This window comes from Ursus maritimus, unplaced genomic scaffold (assembly GCF_017311325.1).
Source record: "Ursus maritimus isolate PB19 unplaced genomic scaffold, ASM1731132v1 scaffold_22, whole genome shotgun sequence".
Classification (NCBI taxonomy): domain Eukaryota; kingdom Metazoa; phylum Chordata; class Mammalia; order Carnivora; family Ursidae; genus Ursus; species Ursus maritimus.
Genome location: NW_024424675.1, coordinates 9,796,211 through 9,818,461, shown reverse-complemented (window position 1 = coordinate 9,818,461; position 22,251 = coordinate 9,796,211). Strand labels below are relative to the sequence as shown.

The 22,251-nt window shown below is 36.2% G+C and overlaps 2 protein-coding genes across 4 annotated transcripts in view; one reads left to right on the top strand and one right to left on the bottom strand.

Annotated features, from left to right (window-relative positions):
- The window catches only part of MACROD2 (mono-ADP ribosylhydrolase 2), a 1,912,358-nt gene that overhangs the window by 277,647 nt on the left and 1,612,460 nt on the right, over positions 1–22,251 (top strand). The window lies entirely within an intron of this gene.
- On the bottom strand, positions 7,560–21,479 carry FLRT3 (fibronectin leucine rich transmembrane protein 3). Its single transcript, XM_008703365.2, has 3 exons — positions 20,996–21,479; positions 12,685–12,884; positions 7,560–11,119 (listed from the first exon to the last, which is right to left on the bottom strand). The coding sequence occupies exon 3, from the start codon at positions 11,074–11,076 to the stop codon at positions 9,127–9,129; it is 1,950 nt and encodes a 649-aa protein (XP_008701587.1). The 5' UTR covers positions 11,077–11,119; positions 12,685–12,884; positions 20,996–21,479; the 3' UTR covers positions 7,560–9,126.

Below are 22,251 nucleotides of genomic sequence, written 5' to 3'. Positions count from 1 at the left end.
AGATACTGGGCAAATATTTCTTCATCATCAAAGGTGAAAATAAAATTTACTGGGTATTTACTAAGAGTCAGGTATGAGTTAAGTGCTCCATTTGAAATATATAATTTATTCCTTACAATTAGAGAGGCACTATTATTATCCTGTTTCACAGAAGGTGAAACTGAGGCTTAGCAAGATTGGCTAAATCGCCGAAGGCCATACCCCAAGTAAGTGGCAGAAACTGGTTGCAAATCCAGATCTGTGTGATTCAAAGACAATGCTCTTAATCATCATCTCAAGTATCAATTGTACATACAATTTAATACAGTGTTCTAGTATATTTTGTTTTACATACTTGGAGCCAGTCAGCATGTCACAAGGAAGAGAGCAATATAAAAAAGACAGATCTGGGGTTAAGATCCTTGCATTTGGATTTGAGTTGTTTTTTTCAGAGTCTTAATTTTACTATTTATATTGGATATTGGGTGAATGGCTTAATCTGTTTGAACCTCAGTGTCTTTTGTGAATTGGGCAGGAAAAAGTATAGAGTGCTTATTAGTAAATGCCCTACATGAGTTATCATGACGATGGTGTGATAATATTCCACATTCCTGGAATGGTTTACAATTTACGAAGAGCTTTCACAAAGGTGTCTCAGATGATACTTAGTAACACAGTCCTTTGAAGCTCATTCATCTTTTTTTGGTTCATTTAACAATTTTTTTTTTTTTGAGTGTCTGCTAGGTGCCAAGAATTGTTCTACAGGTTGGAGGGATTTAGGTGAAACAGCAGGAGAAAAAAGTTCCTTGCCTTCATGGAGTTTGCGTTTTAATGAGGGATAGGGATAATAACATAAGTAAAAATATTTAGCATATTAGAAGATAATAGCAACAATAAAGGGAGCATTTAACTCTCAGACAGTGCATGCTGTGAGTCATGTATAATACAGTAGTTAGAAGCATATTGTGACTCACAGAGCTACATGTTTTTCCATTATGGACTTTTTAAAAAGTGTAAACCAGTTACAGTTCAACTACAAACTTTTGTTTTTGAATTTGTATTGTTTTAAAACAATGAGGGGATTAATTTTTAAATTTGTTAGTACACATCACCAACGTTCACGAAATCTCGTCTAGCTATCTCTAAGATTCTATGAACGTGGAATTAAATGTAGATCTCTAATTCCTAGTCTGTGTTTGTATATGTCTGTTAAGTATATGCTGAATTCTAATAATTCAAAGATTATTTCAAAACAAATAATTATTGAAAACCATTAAAAAACTTGGCATTTCTTTACCATTGTAGGCTAAGCAGCAGTACTCATGGGTTATATTTCTCAAATTCATCGCTAAACCTGTCAAATTGGTGATCTGGTACTTCCATTCTGGCTCTTAGAAGACATAAAGGAATCATGAGGAGGTGTTGTAGTGAACTCAAACATTAAGATTTGTCTGCTAACGATGAGTTTAAATTTATTGAAAGCTGCAAGAAAGACAAGTGTTATTCTCAGGGTAGCTTATAGCTATTAACTACTGACCTCCAGAAGTTATCATTTAGCATTGTGCGGCACGGGTCTATCAGCCTTGGGGGGGAAACTCACATTTGCCCCATTAAAATGTTTTGAGATTTAATCCTAAAAATGTCTTCTAGTTGTTATCCCAGTAAAAGGAAGTAATTTTTTTGGGGGGGGAGGCAACTCCTTCTTCTTTTTTTCTTTTTTTTAGTTCTTAAGGAATGTTTCTGCTCACTATTTAAAGAGAATGGTTAAGAGCTCCTGCTTCAGGATCAGACAGAATCCTTGTTCCTCTACTTACTAACTATATAACCCTAAGAAGGAGTCCATTACAGTTCCAAAATATATTTGGCGTCTTTTCACCTCTGTCCTCACTACCACCATCCTGTTCCATATTACTCATTCTCCATATAATGGTTAGTGACCTTATTGCCAGTGAAATCTGATAGTGTAATCCCCACACATCTTTCTCCTCCTCCTTCTCCCCCACCCCCACCCTGTTAAAAACCCTCCAGTGGCTTTCTCTTTCACTAAAATGAAGTCCAGACTCCTTACCTTGGCTTTGGCCTGCAGGACCCTGTATGCTCTGATCTGCGCCTGCCTCTCTGAACTCACTTCTGTCTTGCTCACTGAGCTTGAGCCCCCTGATATTTTTTCAATTCTTAAACTCACTAAACTGATTCAATACTTGCAGTTTGAACACATCCCCTCTCTTGTGCTCAGAACACTCTTCACTTGCACTTTGTCCCTAAGGTCTCAGGCTTTTCTTTACCACCCAATCTAAATAGGGTCTCCTGTTTTGCTCATTTGTAGCACCATCTTTTTCTCTTCCAAGGCACATATCACAACTTTTCACTTTATATTTCTTTGGTTTTTGGTTGGTAACTGAGTCCCTACCTCCTCCAATTGTAATCTCCGTATCTTTTTGGTTCAGTGCTGTATACCCAGGCCCAAGCACAGTTATCGAGTGGGTACTCAATAAATCATTGTTAATGTTGAATGATAAAATATCTCCGTGACCTTTCAAAGCCTTAATTTACTCATCTGAAAAAATGTGGATAGTAATTCCTATCCATAAAGTTATTGTGTGAACTGAGATGAAATATATATAAAATACTTAGCCCTGTGCTTGACAGAGTCCTCACAAATGGCTGTGTGTACAGCAGCAGCCGATCAGCAGACATTCATTAAGCCCACGGTCTGTGTAAGACATTGCTAGTGTTTATAGAACATATTTTTAAAAGATAATTTTGTTAGATTTTTGTTTTACTTAGTCGTTACTTTTGCCCCCTTTTTATTAATATTGGTCTTCATATCTAGGAAATTAAAATGTTGGAATTCCAGCAGTGATTCCATGTTTTCTGATGGAACAGTGATATGAACTAGCCTCAGCTTTGTAATGTCACAATTATCAGAGCCGTGATGTATATTCAGAAGGGTAATTACTTTGGCTAGTAATTTCCTAGACTGCCCCCCACCCCCGCCCTGCCCCAGCCAGCTGGCCTTGGAGAAGCAGCATTGCTTTTATGTGTGCACACAATCAGTCTGTAAAATCCCATTATCCCCAACTTCCACACCCCTGTGGCTGCGTGCTTCCTTTTGAAGCCTCTTAAAAAAGGAAAAAAAAAAAAAAAACCAAAACCAAAAAACTTTCAAGGCAGCCCTAAAGTTTGTTTCTAATCTCAATTCACCCAAATAATATGAAAATGAGATGGGGGATAGGAAGTGGGAGGGGTCCATAATGTGCTTTGCTTACTCGTTTGCCTGGAATCCTATGATATTTGTGGGAAGGACTGATAAACTAGGAAATACTTCTTCAGTGTATATTTTGAGATAAAGTGAGATTTTATTTTGTTTTGATGTTCAAAGAATAGAGCAAGGTTAATTTGGTTATTCTAGTTCTTTTTCTTTCATCTGTTCAGAATATCTGTACTATCCAGAGCAGGAGCCTCCACCGAACTCTCATGGCCAGTATCCTTTTAAATGTGATCATCTGTTGGAATCCTAAGTGCAGTGCCCCCCTCTGCTCTATTTTTCTGTTTTGTGTGTCTTTCCACCTGGAAATTTGAACTCCTCTCACGCCTATTTCCTAACTGCTTCCAATGAGCCCATTGTGGTCTTTTACTTTTGGATTCTAACTTCCCATGTAACTGACATTTTTCTTCGCAGTCTTCCCATGACATTGAATTAATTGACATCTGTTTCCTGAGGATGATACCTTCCAGTCACCTGTTCCATCTCTTATTGTCACTACTTGATGAAACTTTGGTAGGGAAGGGGTATGAAATGTAGGAAGGGAGTTTCAAAAATTTTATCTCTGTCCTTGAAAGATCACTTCCTGTCTATGTTTCTGTCACCATTATTCAAAAACTTTTCTTTTTAAGTCCTTGTTTTATATCTATATCACCTGATCCCATCATTGTCTCCCTCCTCTTCATCCATGGGATGTTTCCCCATCTTCCTTAGGACCTGTCTTATAAACCTTACCTCACACCAACCTTTTCCGTCTCCCTGGGGGGACTTTGTACTCCTTGCTGGTGACTCTTCCAAAACTGCAGCTTCTCAGTCACACCTTTACTTCAGTCCTCTTAGACTCACAGCCAAGACTTGGACCACACCTCTCCTGCATCTTCGTTTTCTCATATTGAATGTGCTCCCTGTCCTCTTATTCCTGAGGTCAGTCGGTATCCCTCCTGGGACTCACTTCCTTCTTATCTGTCTTGATCCCCTCACCCTCCAAACATCGTAAAGAGTAGTCTTAGTCATTATGTCTGTTTTCTTTATCTCCCATTATCCTGTCAACATCCCAGAGGCTCTTACCTCTCTGCTGATACTGCTTCAGAATCCCTGTCCCCTCCTTTTCTGTTTTAAATAGTGTTCTCTTCCCAATCTACATTCCAGACTACCTTTTGACATCCTCCTTCTTTTAAATATTTGTACTTCCTTGATCTTATAATTTTCTTCTCAAGATGATTTCCCTCTTTTGCGCCTTCCCTTTTTTGTTTTTGTTTTTGCTTCTCTCCCTCTTCTGTCCTCACAAAACATGGGTGTTCCTGTGGCTCGTCTCTTTTCTCTCCCTCTGCTTACTTCTTTTGCTGCTGTCTTCCACCCTCTCAGCTTTAATAATAATCTGTTAGACATGCTGAGGATCTCTTCCCATACCCTCATTTCGCACTTCCTAATAGACATTTCCAGAGGGATAACATACAAGTATTTTAAAACCTAAGGCAATTATAGTTTATCATCTAAACTGGATCCAAACTGGGTCACTTGGAAGGTTAAAGAAGGCACTATTAATAATTAGCCAGTGTAAATCTATACCATGCATAGGTCACCTGTTCAAAACCTAGTATGTACAAAATACTCTGAGATTTGCTTTTCTAGTATTTTTCATCACTAAGTGTCTCACCAGCAGTCTGTTTACCTGGGCTAAAAGTCATCACCTTCAATTCTTTGCTCAGTTCCCAGTTCCTAGGAATTCTACCTTTCATGTATCTTACGAATTACACTTAAAAAAAAAACAAAAAAAAAAACCCACAACAAAACACCAACCCCATTCCACTGTTTAGGCCTTCTTTCCTCTTGCTGCAGTACTGCATGTCCTTCTAACTTATCTTCTTGCTCTCAGTTTCTCCTTATTCATCCTTCATTCAATATTCTTTATTTCTACAACATGTCTCTAAAGTCTAGTGATTATTTATTACACCTGCTCAGAAACTATCACCAAAGTGTATCATTCAGATTTCTCGGCTGGGGATTCAACACACTACATAGCCTGACATAAAAGAGCTTTTCCAGCCTGCCCTCCTTTATGGACCCTGTATTTCAGCAGGCCTGTTGGCCTTTCCCCAGACACCTCCAAAATCATGTGTTACCAATTGCATCAGAATGACCTTTGGAATTAAAGAAAAATTTAAATATCCAACGTTAATCTGGGAGATTTAAATTTAGCAGGTCTGTATTAAGACCTGGTTATCTTGATAAAAGCCTCCCCCAAGTGATTGTGATCAAAGCCAGCATTGAGATACATTGCTCCTGTTTTTCTATCTCCATGACGTTGTTCTCTATTTTTCTCCATGGCCAGTATCTAGTTTTCTTTTTAAATATTTTCTTATCCTTCAATACCTGGCCTTCATTTTACCTCCTTCATGAGGTCTTCTTTGACCCATCCAAATAGATATAGTTATTTACTCTATACCACATTTGTAGCAAACTTTCATTAGATTTTATGTTTATGCCTTACATCCAAAGACAGCATACTTGAAGCCAATGCTTCTGCTATTTATAATGTAGAAGCCTTTCTGTAGAGGTCATTGGCTCTTGAGATTATATGTAGAGAACTTTGAAGTTCTTAAGAAAGTGATTGATAAGCATGAGTTATTTTTTGCTAATTTAACCAAAAGTCCAAAAGCATAAAATACAATAGTTTTAATTCCAAGACTATGCTAAAGTAAGATTTACTAATCATGCTAAGTGGGAGAAAGAAATTAGAATTTTAAATGCCACTACTGTTTTCAGCAGCAGATGAGCTAATATTAAAGTAAATTCAGTGCTGCATTGGTTCCTTTAACACCCACCCTTCAGGTGCTTTAAACCATGTGGGTCTCTGGATTCCTCAGGAAAACTGTCATGTTGGCTTGTAACTATAAAATGTGCTTCACTCAGAAACTATAGTTAGTAAAGCAGTTTTTTGTTTGTTTGCTTGTTTTTTTTTTTTACTAGTTCTTTTGGCACAGGGGAATACTTTTAATAAATCAGCCTTGCTGAAAGAGCACATTATTGTTTTTAGTAGGGAATGAGAACATAAGGGCAGTGATTTAATGCAGTTACAGGAGGCTGCGTCCAAAAACAATTTTTGATTTTTGTCTAACATTCAGTAAGGGAGTGATTTTTTTCCTCTCACACAAAAAATTGTTTTGGTAGCTTCCCGAGTTGTATTCTTGTTAAATGTAGAAGTTGTATATCAGGATGGCATTTTTCTTTGTCCTATAATTTTCTCTGTCAGTTCTTGATCAGTGACTATTGTAACCATTTATTTGGGATGCATGCAGATGTATTTTATAATTAATTTAATGCCCTTTAAGGTAGATATTTATATTTTATTATGTTGTTGAAAGGATATATATTTGGATTTCATAGCAAGCCTAGGGAAATAATAAACTTTTACCCTGTCAGTGCTATCTCTGTTTGCTGATATAAAACCCATTTCTGATCTGTCCCAGGTAAAATAATTAAAAAGCATGTATTAGAACGTACATAAAATTTTCTATGCTCATGAAAGATGTACTAACTGGCAAACAGTCAATATAACCTCTTGGCTTTTGGCTTTTTATAAACTCACAGGTTTATAGTGATTTTATGGAACCATCCAACCCTTTCCCTGACTTCTGACAGCACTGTAGCTGAACTACTCAAAACCTCTAGAAGCAAAAGTCAAATTTCCTTCACAAAATGTTCCCTATAATTAATGTTAATCACATGAGTCTTTGCTAAGTTAGCAAGAAAACAATATTCTTCATAACAGGAAGTCAAAAGAGAAGGTATTGGGAAACATGAAGAAGGCAAATGAATCATGAATGAGGTTTCATGGGCGGCTGGAGATATTTGTTAGTAGACCAGTAGAAGCAGAAATATCTGGCAAACCTCTGGAAACACGTGGCAAACTTTTCTTGACCACAATAGTAGTAACATATTCGGTTGAATGTTGTGCAGTTTCCATGCATATCATTTCATCCTCACCACAACCCTGTGAGGTGGGCCAAACTAATAGCCCTCATTTTATAGATAAGGAAACTAAGCTAAGAAGAGAAAGTGGTTTGTTTTTAAGTACATTCCCAGTAAGTGGTAGAGCTGAGATTCCAGATCCTCTAACGCCAACTCACACTACCAAAAAACTATTTTAAAAAATATTAGTTTTTCAAAGACCACCTTAAAAAGATCATAGCACCACTTCTGAAATTTTCCATCTTTGGCGTGAATAAGCAAAATAAGAGTATTCTAAGAGACTGTTAGGAAATTAGTTTGTACATGAAACACTGAACTCTTTAAAGTGAAATGATACACAAGCTCAAGATATTGCTATTTTTTTATTTGTAGCCAACGTTTATTTTTATGCCTAGAAAAATACATGGGGGTGCTTAGGAATAATGTGCTGGGCAATTTGCTACTTTAGTGATAGTAACATGATCCCGAAAAAGCAAGCACGATTATTTTGTACTTTTTCTTGTTTTATTCAGCAATAAGACCATAATTTTTCATATTTAAGGAGTATGAAAAATTTGTCGAGTTTTAAAAGCTGAATACATGTAGCGTTGGATCAAGGCACATACAAGACTGGCCAAAGGGCGTACAATGCACTTTGGTTTTTTGTTGGAAAAAAAAAAAACATGGCAACAGAAAAATGATGTGGTTTTTAAACAAGTAATAGCTCACAATTCAGTAGGAAGCTAGAAAGAAATGTTACATTACAAGTTCATTATGTAGTATGTGGAAAACTGTGACAGTAATGGGCAGTATTCTTGATCATTGTGAAAGTAAATTGAACTTTTATGTACAGTGCTAAAACATTCCACATAAACCAGATCTAAATTTGATTTCTAGTATTTATTTTTTCTTTTAAATTCTTCCTTATTTAAAGTACTACTCTCTCTGCATTGTTCAGGGGAATCGCTTATGGTTACACTACCTTTTTAAATACATGTAAGTGTTTCTTTTTTGAGATCATTTATGATAAAAACATTATAAACATTAACAATTATGTCTTTAGAATTCACTTTTCAAAAATCAGGATGGTATAGGCAAAACCAAAATGCAGTTCTGGTGTTTGTGTTCATTATACTATGGAGTCTAAGTTTTCATGTTTTCCTAAGTACAAATTTCCCCCCTAACTTAGAAGCGTGCTCACATTATTGGTTTTGTGAAGTCCTTTATTCTCAAAGCTTTGTGAGCAGTAGTTTTGACAACAGACTTCACACTCCTTTATGCCAGCTGATGTATTCAGTTCAGAAGATAATGCTTACTTTCCTAAGGATATCTAATTTGCTTAGAGTAAAAATGGAGATATGCAGCAAGTTTGATATTGCCCATTACTTCACATATTTCAATTTATTGAATACCACTGGGATAATACAAATTTAATAGTTTGAACATTATTTCATAACTATTTTTTGAACTTTAATTTTTCTCATTCAGCCAGTTTTTTTTTTACATTTTATTAATACCAAAGTGAAAAATGGCCTGTGCTTATACTACAAGGATCTCATGTGAACTCAGTCCTGATTGTTCAACACAGCAAGGAAATTCACTTTCACAGTCAACAAGTCATCTTACTCAGTAGAACACAAAGTAAATGGTTTATAACTTCAATATTTGCAAGGAAAATACAGTACAAATTACTAAAAAATACTAAAATATAGAATTGTGTTCAGGCATCTCCACTACATCAATCGCAGCAGTAACCTGAAATCTGAAACTTTTAATAAAAAGTTCTTAAATATAAATTATATGGCAAATGTACAGTACATTGCTTTTCTCAGTCTCTTGTTTCCAGTGTTTTGCAGTAGAACAGGGTTCCTACCATCACCTCCCTTAGGTTTAAAAAACCCAAAACACAGTCTGCTACAAGGCCTCCAGCATCATGAGTGTGAGTGATCTGAGTCTGGAATGCCACTGTCTCTGTAGCTTCGGTTACTACTGCTTTCACTGTGATTGTTTTTGTACAGATTCATTCCATTAGGAGGAAATATGGTGTGTATTACAAATTCCTCCTTTGAGATTGGTTCATTGCTTATTGGCAACATCTGAAAAGAAGTCTCCCTGATTTCCAGGATGGAGTTGTCCTTCTTAGTGCCAGCTTCTGCGTAGTCATCCTTTCTTCTCCTCCCTTTGCTGTACGCACAGTTCCTTGAGAAGAGTGACCCGTTCCTATGAACATACCAGCACACTAAAGCAAGAAGGGAGATGGTCACCAGGGCCACAGCCCCACCAATGATGGCAGCCAACGGTAAATTGGGGTTTTTGTAAGGTTCTTTCTCTTGCTCTCGATTAAGGGTGGTTGTAGGGTTGTACATTCGAAGGGGTGCAGTTTCAGTCTCAATACAAACACGGGTGTCGTCAAATAGGTAGAGGTTACTGGTTTCCATGGGAACCATGCAGACTCGATAGGGCGAATCAGGCTCCAGGGCTGTGACTAAGTATTCATTGCGTTCCCCTGTTACGATCGTTTCTGTTATAGATCCAGATGCTGGGCTATGGCCCAGTTTGAGCCAGCTGAGTCTTAAAGCAGTCATAGGTAGGACAAGTTTCCAAGAGATATGAATTGTGTCAGAGGTGACAGATTTCACAGTAATTATAATTGTTTTTCTTGCTGGACTCCCTGTGGTTCGCTGATCTTTAGTGAGTTTGGGGTTCTTAACGTCTGGTTGTTTGGTCACTGGAGCTGGCCACTGTCCTTGAGCAGGATATACCGTGTTGGGTATTGCAGTGGTTATCTGAATGGTGCTTACAACGGCACTGTCCTTACAATCAAACAGTTCTGCATTAAGGTCCTTAATAGCCATCCCCCGAACTTTTTCTGGGGCTTGGCACATAAGCCCACGCACATTGACCTTCATAGGTAGTGATTGTAACCAGTCACGTACCCATTTCATCTTGCACCCACAATACCAGGGATTGTTGCGAAGAATCAGTTGGGTTATATTGTCTAAATCATCAAAGATACCCTGAGGTAAATTACTTAGGTTGTTATTGGACATATCGAGTCGATACAGCTGCCTTAGATAAGAAAAAGCATTTGGGGGCACCCGATTGATGTGGTTATCTTGAAGATAAAGCTTCCTCAGGTTTGTGCCTGGAAGGTTTACTGGTGCAGCAGTCAAGGAATTCCGTACCAGGGACAGTTCTGTTAAGTTGACTAGGTTGAAGAAAACTTTATCACCTAAACCATGGTTGTTCAACAGGTTTCCATCCAAAACCAGGCGTTTGAGGCTAGTGAGACCTTGAAGAGATGGTGATGAAATAGTGGATATGCGATTATCATCCAAGCGTAGTTCTTCGATAGTCCTGGGCAAACCCCAGGGGATTGTGCTAAGGTGATTACGGGACAGGAAGAGCAGTCGGAGATAGTTGCTGTCTCGGAATGCCCCCTCTTCAATGCTAACAGCAGACACCGAGTTATCATCTAAATGTAATTCTTCCAGATAGGGAATTTTGGAAAGTGAATCATAAGTGATAGTCCTTATGTTATTTTCTTGCAAATGTAACTCTTTTACATACTTTGGTAGGTTGGTAGGAAATTCATCTAAACTGTTGTGGTATAGGTATATTCTTTCTACTTTTAGCAAGTTTTTCAAATCTGAAGGAATCCCAGCGTTATTTATTTGGTTGTTCTGAAGGTAGAGAGTTGTAGCATCCTCTGGTATTCCTGTCGGAATAGATGTCAGAAAGCGATCATTACAGTAAATGAAACCTGCATCACAGCGGCACACGGATGGGCAGGACTTAGCCATGACTGATAGAGGTGCCACCTGAAGGAACAGCCCAATTTTAGTCCCGATGAGGAGGATGCTCCAGGCTGGGCTGATCATGGTCAGCAGTGTTGAGGTCTTTGTACACGGTAGCGTCAGAGCCCTAAAATGGAGTGAGTGAAAAGAAAGACAGAAAACAATCAGGTCAGGATACTTACAATAGTATTCAAAATAGATGTGGAAATTAAAATGTGTGTAATGACTTTTAACATATTAAGTTTTTTTTTTTGCATGTGTAGGGTTTATTGCTAGCTAATAATGAACATGATCATATAATCTCTTTACCTTAAATGTCTGTAGTATTAAGGAGTATCATGTCCCAAATCCATTTCATTTTGAAATGTTAAATATAATAAAAGTTTTATTAAGCATTTTTGTAATACTTTATATCAATTCTATAGCCAGTCACTGAGGAAGCTAATCAATTTTCTAATTTTTTCCTAATATTCATAATGAATTGACACATAGGAATATGATTTGTTGTATTTAAAGATAATGTTACTTTATTTGAAATTAAAATCTGATGTCTATTTCTCAGGTAGACTGTACAGGTGTAGAAAAGTGTAGTAAAAAAAAAAAATCTATCTTCTTAGTATTCAGGAATAGTAAGTTAAATACCTCTTAAGATCCTGAATCCTAGTAAAGCCATTCATCTTCATTATTGACGTTAGTATTTTTCTTTGATTTTTAATATTAAATATTGTTACATAGGTATTTCTAACAAGGAAATCAGAAGGAATCTTTTTCATCTAATTCTAAGGAAGGAGAGAACAGATAGCTAATACATCTGGCTAACCTAAGTGGAAAATTCCATTTCATATTAAACTAGTTCTTTCTTTTGTTCCCACTTTTTTTTTTATATGTTTCATACTGTATGACTTAACGGCTTTATGCAGACTTTTCATTATGTTCTATCTTATAATACGTTTCCCAATGCATTTATCTTTCTTCAAGTTCTAATCCAGAATATGGTTCAACTTTCCCCATGGCTGGAGAATTATAGATTTATACTCATCTATTGTGTAACATGATCTCTTCTGCACTTTTACATATTAATTAGCCTTTGCACTTTAAGGCATGAAAATAAAACACTTTAATATTTTCCTACCTTATTGAATGATGTGAATAAATTTTGCGTGAGTAAAAATCCAATGCACATGTATTATTTTCCTGGTGAGGGGCTGGGACTTATAAACTCTTGTTCAGTCCTTGGAAATGTTCTTCACTGTTTATTCAAGTAATCCTAGGCCGCACACACCTCCAGATCAGGCTCGCTGTTGTCAATGAACATTCCAGCTGCAGTTCAGCATGGTGGGCAAGCTCATTAAAGTAGGGGCCAGAAACAATTCGGCTTCCTGTTACTATGTAGAACACATGGCTTCCTATGCACTGTTTTTTTTTTTTTTTTCTGATAGAGTTTCTGTGTGAAGGTTCCTTTTGTGTAGCTTAATTCCCTTAGTAGAAATTGCTCTCTTTGAAATTCTTATTGGCTCTTCTGTGCAATGTGGTCAGAGATAGTAACTTCAGATCCTCATGAAGAAAGCCATTCATGATGCTAAGGCCTGTATAGTAATAGGTTTTTCAGTCAGTTACCCCCCACCTTTATTCCTATCCAGGATTATCCAAGTATAAACTTTGTACAGTAGCTATATCCTGAGGTATGATTACCTGCTGTGAAATAGCTATTTCCAGCTTTTGCCTCTTGCTGCTTTCTCAGAATATCTGGTGCAGTCACGTTATAGAAGAACAGGTGTTCTTTTTTAAGAGGTGAAACTTAATTCAAATATTCTTCATAGGAAAAAAAAAGGAAGCATACTAGATTTCCTTTACATTTCTTTTCCTTAAAATATACTGGGTCTGTGCATCTCCTGTGAAAGCAAAATGTTTTAATGAACTATTAATAATGAACTTTAACATGACAGAGAGATTTCCTAGAAATTTAACTTCAGTTTTTCTTTAAGCAACAAGCTTTCATCATAGTAGTTGGTGAAAAGGGGTAAGATAACCTCTTTGTTACTTCCCAATTCTACTATATAAATAAAGTAGGAGCTAAAGCTGAGATTGTCACCAAACATAATTTCTACCGTTAACTCACTGTTAATGTCACTTTGAATTAAACACAGAAGCAAAGCTTCATTCAAGTAAGTGCCTTCCATGGCTTTTGAATTCAAGTCAGGCCAATCTTTAAAAGTTCACTTTTAAATCTTAGATATAAAATGATAAAATGTTTGAAAAGAAGAAAACAAGTTTATGTCAAAGAGGTGAGCAAATATGTAACAAGGATTTTTGACAGAAATGCCATGGTAACTTTTAAGAGATTTCTGAACATGGTTTTACAAAGTCATACAATCTACAATGTAAAGACTTGAAAAGAGTTTGCTTTAGAATTTTTTCTTTTGATTTGCTCAGTGCCCTGTTTAAATCTTCCTGTAGGCCTCGATTTCCCCAATTGTAGAATGTGAATGTCATCACCTTCCTCCTTAGAGGTATTTCTGAGGACTAGTTGATGATCTTGAAACTCTAGTTACTCGGGTGTTCTAGGCCAAAAGGTAGCATAGATGTTCAAATAATTGTTAGTTTTTCAGGAGAATACAATTTTAATTTTCTTTTGGCAAACCGAACTTGAAAAATCTGTGTTTGAAATAGAAGGGACACTATGTCAATCTATCTCCTTATAATGACCATTTGGAAAGCATATCAACACCTGACAAGGCGTTTGTCTCTAGGTTCAAACATAAACACACCAATTTCCAGTAAGTATATTTTTCATTTCTGAAAGAAGACCTAAGCCTTCACCAAAAAAAACACTGGTGATTTTAATGATGACTGTTTTGCCCATTATCTAATATGCATGAAGATTTTTTTTGGGTAGAGGTGGGGAAGTGGGTAGCATCAGTACCTGTCATGCAGGGTTACCCACTCAGGGGCTTTCTATACATGTAGGGAGCATTAGGGTATCATGGAAATATTTGACCCTGAAATTAAGGACTGCAGTAGAAGCAATTTGCTTCTCCCCCAGTAATTACCTAGCATCCAGCAAGGATAGCATCTGTTCCAGAATTCAAATACTACTGAAGTGAATGTTAAACAAGGCCAAAATTTGTGTTTCTGGTTCTATTTGAAAATTCAATGTCTCTTAGTTTGCCACCAAATACCAACACTATCATAGAATGGATTAACAGAAGGAAACTTAAAAAAAAAATTACAGATCCATTTAATTTATTATTTAAGCAACTTGAAACAAAAATAGCAGTTAGCAGATGGATAAAGTAGTCTCTAGTGGATATTGCAAAGTGCCCACAGAGGAAAGTTTAAATGATTTATTGTTTAAAGTGAGGTTTTACTGTGATGCATTTAGGGCTTTGCTCATTATTGTTGGATTTCAATAGTGTATTTTCTTAAAAACTGTTGCTTTCGTGGAATGCGAAAATGAAAAACCAAGCTGTTGAAATTATAATGACAGAGTTATTTTAAAAAGTATCTGCTGTAAATATTTTCTAAGCTTGAAAATTATTCAACATTTAAAATAATGTGGTTAATTTAAGCTGAGGAAACATTACTTTTGTTAAAGTGCATTAGAAACTAATTAAAAACTATGATAAAAATCACTGGTGAGAACCTGCTTAAAATGTTACCAATAGTCAGGCATTTGTCATACTCCAAAACACACTTCAAACTTGAGATGAATCTGATGAATGAGGATGTAAAAACTGTTGACTGTTCCCCATGTCAGCTCAGCCTAGAGTATGTCCAAGGTGATGATCATAATGGTAACTAGTGATAGGGGTTGTATCTGAACGATAAATATTTTACGAAATCAAGCTCTAAGAATATGTGTTGATTTTTACGTTTTTAATCCAGAGAGAGAAAAAAATCTAACTTGGTGTGAAAAGACAAGGAATTTGTTTATTTTCTTGTTTTACATCTGTAAAACTGCTTCTTTTGCTCTGTTTGATATGCAAACTCACATTGCCATTAATACAATAGTGGTAATAATGTGGGATTAACAGAAAGCCTTAAATCTCATTAAATTCTTTGAAAATGTCATTCTCTTCTCCCCAAATTACATTAAAACAAAAGGCAAAAATATCAAGCGGGTTTCTTGGGAGAGGATACTCTTTTAGACATGAAGATTCCTTCACAAATTCCTACTCCTTTTATTTTAAGCTCAAAACAGTTCAATTCATGTTTGATTGTGTTTTGTATCTCTCCCTTCCCTTTTATATCTGAAACTACGGTGCTGGACAGTTTTGTTTTGTTTTGCATATTAAAGGCTATAATAATCTATCTAAAATACATGATCCTGCCCCCCCCCCCCATTCTTATACTTCCCTTTTTCTGAGCTGGCTCTACATAGTCAGGCACACAGAGATGTGGTTAGTTGATTGTGAATGATAAAAAGAAAAATGAGCCCCACTGGTATGGACATTGTGGCCAGGTTTCCACCACATCGACTTCAGAAGCCTTTATGTCTGCATAGGCTTGAAAAGAGGCCATTACTTCTGAACGAAAAGAAATCGATCTTCTAGAAAAATATTATGCATAGGGTAACTTGGGGAAAAACATAAATGGACCCTGGTTATTTAAAGAAATGTTTTAAAATTATTTTTTAATGGAATCATTACTAAGTAGATAGCATTTAAAACTGTGGCAAAAGGAACAACATAATCACCTCATTGATAAATCAGATTTTTAATAGGGATCTTTCTTGTCAGTTTCTTTTTATAAACAAAAATTGTGAAGTCAAAAAAATATGCATTTATAATGTAATCATCAAGTCTGTGAAAAGCCTCCAATTTAGTTCCACGGTACACCTAAGAAAGTATTAAATAGATAAGGATGCTATCATTTTGAGATATTTTAAGAAAACTAATATCATTTAAGAAGTTTTATCAAATGGAAAACTGGCATTTACATACAATCAAGGATTTGAGGCAATCTACATGTTTATATGATTTCTGTTACTACAATATTTTAGAGGTGGGGATGTTGGAAATGAGAAAGTATTCTCATGTTTTGATCACTTAGATTAAGATTATATGTTGATAATATGCACTAACTTCCTAAATCCTTTATTTGCTGCCTTTGATTTAAATTGATCTTGATTTGAAATCATTCTTATTTAAAAAAAAATCTTAAATCGAGTATAGTGTTTTGAGATTTTCGTAAAGAGTTGTCTTAATGAATTGCTTCACATAATGATATCTTAATGATGGGACCTTTTTAAAAATATTAAATCTAAAAGTAGAACTTTTCCAAGTTAATTGCATTATTATTTTGAATAAAACCTTGAGATTGAAGAAAACACATGCTTAATCAGATTTAACCAAGTCTGTGAATATTTCTAGTTAAATTGGAATTTATATAATCACAATCTACAGTGTTAGAAGGTAATTTATTTATGAAGGCTTAAATTGCTGCTAGAAAGCACAACAAAATGATCAACCTGTGAATGCTAAGTCTTTTAATGACAAATGGTATTTAAAATAAGCTACATATATGGTTAAACTGAAAAACTGGAGTACATCAGGTTAGTTGATAGTGACAGCAAAATGCTTTCTAAGCAGCCTGTCTGGTAGTTAAATTTTCCACGATCATCAGATTTCAGGAAAGTTCCAATTCTTTTGTTTAATGCCAGGCAAGCAGAAGGACCTCTAACTCCCCTCTTGAGAGTCATGAAGTCTGAAGGGTTTGCTGAGCGGCAGAGAAGCAAGTGTGCCTTTTCATACTTGGTTTTATCCAGACTATTTTCTAGCCTGAAGAAGGTTGTGTTTTATTTATGCAAAATAGGGGATAAAAGTTCCAAAGCAAAGGATTTTTACTTTCTCCTTTTATGATACTGGTTCTTTCCTTCCAATAGGTTTGTGGTAAATGAATCCAATTCTGCTTCATGTATACTGGATTTTAAAGTTAAACCGAGCATCCTTAAAACAAAAAGGCAAAGTAGGATGTTATCTTTCATCATAGTGAATGCTTCTTCCTTTTGTGATATTTAAAGCCAGACTAAATGAATTAGAGAACTAAGAGTTGTATGAATGAACGAGACATTAATTTAGAGGGTGGTAAAGGTGAGCAGTAGAGGGCTTGGAGCAGGGAACAAGCTTTAAGTTTGCGTTGACCTTTGAGCAATTGCAGTTAAAACTACATTTTTAAAAATCACCAACATTCTCCCATGGCAAACTTTAAAGTTCCTTTTTCAGTGTTGTGAGTACAGTTTGGTTGATGTGCTTTAAATTTCTAATATTTAAGTTTCCATACACGAATACAATAAATATTTAGGTCTACTGTGTGCCAAGCACTGTGCTGGTTGGCGAGAACATCCCAAATCATAAAACACTTTTTTTTTCACTTCAGAGCAGGGTTATTATTGATGTAAAGCAAATGAAGAGGAAGAACATCAACAATACATAAACTGATCAATCCACAGTCCAGTGGCACACTTTAAAAATGGTGTTTAACCAAATGTGGTCTGTGGGTTTTCTGTTCAAAGTTGCCACGGTAACTTGTGCACATGAAAAGTGAAAGAATAAAGAACAAAAGCTGTCATTGTCTCATCAAGTGAGAGCAATTTCTCTCTCCTCTCATTTAAGGAGACTAATACCTGGAGAAAGGTTTTTATACATTCCTGACACTTAATTTTGGGTCTAGGAAAAAGATAATGCATATGCAAAACAAGTGAACTTTAGCTGCTGCTGAAATTGTATTTTATTCCTTTGTGACTTAAAATCTTCTTTCTCTGCAGTTCTTGTCAATAGTCACGTCAAAGTCCTAAAACCTGCTCTTCTATGCAACAGAAACATGGCTTTCAAAACTCTTTTTTAGTGTGATGTTTTACCAAATTTAGTGATGTTGATTTGCAGTCTGAAACTGGAAAATGCTTTCTGAAATGTATATTCCTATTTTGGTTCTTAGAAGGAAGAAGGCTTTTTTCAGAAGACATTTACAAACCATCTCGTAGGAAATTGGTTTGTTGACTTATGATAAGTTTTGAAATGGTGGAATGTTAGAAGAAGTTGAGAAACAGCCCCTTTTATGCTCTGAAGAGAAAAATGTAGTTTTGAGAATTAATATTGCTGAGAGATTTACTGTAGAGTTTTTGCCCACTGGGGGGTGGTACACTCTACCAGAACACTGCTTTCAGAAGCCGCAAGTCAGATGTTGGCTGCTGCCGGCCAGTTTTTCTCTGGTTTAATTACAACAAAGCCTCCCGTTGAGAAGAACAGTGAAGGCCTCTAGGGCAAAAGGTGGGGGGTGGGAGGGAAAGGGGAATGAAGGGAAAAGGAGGGAAGAAATTACAGCCTTTGAAAAATTACTGAATCTTATTTCCCTCATTGACTTCATTTATGGTGGTCTTCACTGGACTTTCAACAATTATTTATAATGCTATTAGGTAAACTGAACAAAAATATTTAAGGCGGTTTAATTCAGAATTTTTAAGTTAGCTCCGAATCTTGCCATTAATCACATTCTTTGTTATGCAGCCCACCCACCTTAATAAAGGGGGGAAAAGTTAGAGCCACTGAAATTTTTCTTTAAATGACCAGATTTAATTTAGTGTTGGTATAACATTGGCATACCAAAAATAAAAAGCAGAAAGAAGAAACATTCATATAATATTAACATAAGGCAAGTTCTCTGCCACTGATTTTTGTGGGGTTTTAAATTGTTCAAAATAATCCAGAAAGAGGAGGAGGAAGCCTTAGGGTGTGTGGCCAAGAAAAGCACAGACAAATCTCTCCGCAGTGCACTTGCATGTTTAAAGCTGATAATTGTATTTTTCATCTGGAGACACTGAGTGTTCATTAGGGTCTGGTGTCCCTGGGCAGGAGATGCTGAACATAATTGGAGTTTCTATTTGATTGGGCAATATAGTCTAGAGAAGAAACTGGGGTAAAGATAATTAATAGCTTGCTAACAAAGTCTGACAGCCACAAGATTTCAACCAAATTTATTTCACACCGCTTCATTTAGCTCTGAAAAAGTTTTGATAGAATTGGAGGCTCCTTAATTAACACTTGAAAGCAAAAGAAACATACCTTCTATTTTGCTGCCATATTTAGTTATGACAAATTTTCTTACTGTTTTTCTTCTTTTTTGTAAAAACTTTGTTTGCTGCCCAATTATCTATTTCACAAATGTTAATGTTTAGGAAATGTTTAGTTGGGCATTTTGAACCTAATCATAACTGATTTAAAAGGGGGGGGGCAGAGAAATGAAAAGCCCAATTAATAACTGATGGTTAGTATTGTACAAGAGCAATATTAATGAATTCATTATGTTTATTCATTCTATAATATCTCTGCTGATTCCTGGATTTAATGTGTTTTGGCAGTGCTCTGTTAAAAAAAGTGGATGTGATTTTCCTACTTAAATACATACAATCATGTTTTTATAACCCTGTTTTTTATTTCAAGCTAATAAATACATGTGTTTGTGTAACTAGGTGTGTATATGTTGTATACACACACATTTGCAAACTAAGTAGCATATCTCTGATTTAATCTTCTTAGAGATTAAAACCTGGTATATTATTATTAATATTGGTAGTAATGGTAATATTAGTATTTTGTGGTACTTTTAAAGGATTCATTCTTCACTCATTTCAAAAGAGATGAGTATCAATTATCTGTCACTTTGGGGCAGGCATAAATGGTTCTATCTCAAAAGAGACAAATTCACTTTATGTGTTATGCTAGTCAGGATATTCATGTGCAGTTCGGGATAAATGAAAGGCATTGCTACAGCCGAAGCACTTTTCTAGTGGCTTTATTCATGTTGTTTGCTGCTAATAAAATAACATATATGTGCATTTTAGAGTAGATAGATTGAAGAAGATTAAAAATAGCTATTTGTTAAAGGCATTCGAGAATTTGGTTCTATAAGTGGCAAATATCAAGGCTTTTTTTCCTTTTTAATTTTGATAGACAGATAGATATCTACCCCAGATGTTGAAAAATACAGGCCTGTTGCACTTTTTACCTCTATGCAACCATTTTGTTTCAGACCTAATTCACTGAAAAAAAAAATTTTTTTTTTGAGAAGATACATTTAACTACTTTTTGGAAGCTCTGCTGTATAAAATCATTTCTTTCAATATAAAATTTTCTTATTGTAAGTTGCAAGTGAATGGATACTCTGCGCATCCCATTTGATGAGGGCTCTACTCATTTTTCCCCCTGCCACCCCGAACTCACTGCATACATCAGGCATAGCTTGCACGCTGAGCTTTGTTAGTTTTTCTGAGTAGGCTTTGCCAATTACTATGCTAGTCACACGCTACATTTGCCCAAGCAGTGGATTTTGGCGTTCTCCTGGGGGTGGGGGGGGTATGGTTGGGAAGAAAGTCTCCCCCTCCTCTGAGCTGAATTCACTAGTTGAGATTTGCAAGCCTGAAATGCTTGAAGCAGCTCTGGCAGGATAGCAGTGCAAGCTTTAAAATCTAGGTGTAGCTGTTAATCCTTACAGAGGCACGGAAGTCTCCAGGAGTAGCTCGGCTAGCTGTGAGCAAGATGTATGCTTTTCATGTACTGCGTACTCATGGGCTGAGGGATTATTGATTTTCTTTCACAGTTGTAAAAACAGCAATTGGTGATCATACCACACATACAGGACACACCAAGTTAGCAAGACCCTTCGCTTTCCTCTGTGAAAAAATCTGCCTTGTATTCTTCAATATTTAACATTTAACTTTCCAACTTAAGGTTTTCCATAAGGCTCTTTTCAAATCACAACCACACGAGGCAGAAAATAGCCATTAATTATTACTTTTTAATGAAAGAAGGTTTTAAGAAACTTCTTGCGTGTGGCTATATAGTCAAAATTTTCCTCGCTGGCTCGCGCACACATATATTGCTCTTACTGGTGACAGAGTAAGCGTTCATATTTGGATGCCTCATAGTACCAAGTCATTTCTGTCTACAGAGTAAAACCACGCAAACTTTCTGGGACAATCTTAAGGAAAAACATGGGAAACACTTACCAGGAAGACGAGAAAAAGCAATCCCATATATCCTGCCGCTATAGCTGTAATTCCACTGACTGTGAACTGGAGTAATAACCCTCCCCCTCTCCCAAGCTCCGCGTCCAGTCCACACAAAGCCAACGGCAGCTGCAGGCAGAGCTGGTCCTGCTTCGGATCACTCCTACACTGAGGAGTGAGCGAGGGAGAGCATTCCAGTTTACTGCACACAGCCCACCTCCAAGTCTGAAGTTAAAGCTTCACCTCGCAGTGGTTGAAGAAGGGGGTGATGTCATAGATGGGCAGGACTTAGCCGAGCTCTTGTTCAGTGAGGTAACTGGATAATCAGACAGATGAGCTTTGCGAACGCTAGAGGGAGTGAGAGAAGCCAAAATGAGGCGCTCAGCCTGCCAAAGCTGGGATGCCGTTTGGTTTGTAGGCAGCCTTTTGGAATTTCAACATTTTCTAAAGTTTAATACAACAAGGTAGTGGTAGCAAGCTTATAAAAAAAATATGAGCACGTTAGAAGAATATTTATAAGAGTACAGTAGCAAAACACAGGTTCTTTTTATTTTTAAGCTGTATGCATTAAAAAGAAGTTAACCAAGAACCCTATTATTTTCATTATTGAATAGTTCCAAAAGCGTTGTAATTTTGAAGGCTAGTAACTCCAACTGTGAATAATTATTTGACAAATAAGTAGAAGGCAGGTTCACATAAATAACTGAGTTATTTAAGGGAAGGGGAACAAGAATGACAAAAGGTAAAGATCCTTGAAGTAACCAGTTCTTTTTCCTAGAGGTAATGAGTAACTTATTGTTCTATATATGTTTTAGGAAATGAAAGTATTTTTCACAGACTTCCACTATTTGTCCATCTCTTTTGAACCTGGTGGGTATTAGATGTTTTCCTGTTTAGGGAGCCCTCCCTAAATATGAAAAGTTGTAGAAAAATTAAATAGATTCTTTTCTGGTATGTTTTTGCTGCTCTAAATATGGATTAAGATATAAACATCTTAAGAAAAAACCTTTCATGGGTGGTTTTGCTTTTATTAAAATAATTTTAATTTTGGTATATGAATAAACAGTGGACAGTTATAAGACAGAAATGTCTGTGTCTAATTAGCAGAATGGTAGACTTTTTAATATTCAATTATGATTTTCATAGATGGATTTCTGCTATTTGGTCAACAATTGCTTTGGGCCTATAGTTTTCCACTAAGTTCGTTTCACTTTTTGATGTTGCTGGGGAGAATTTTGTTTTTATATTTACCTGGA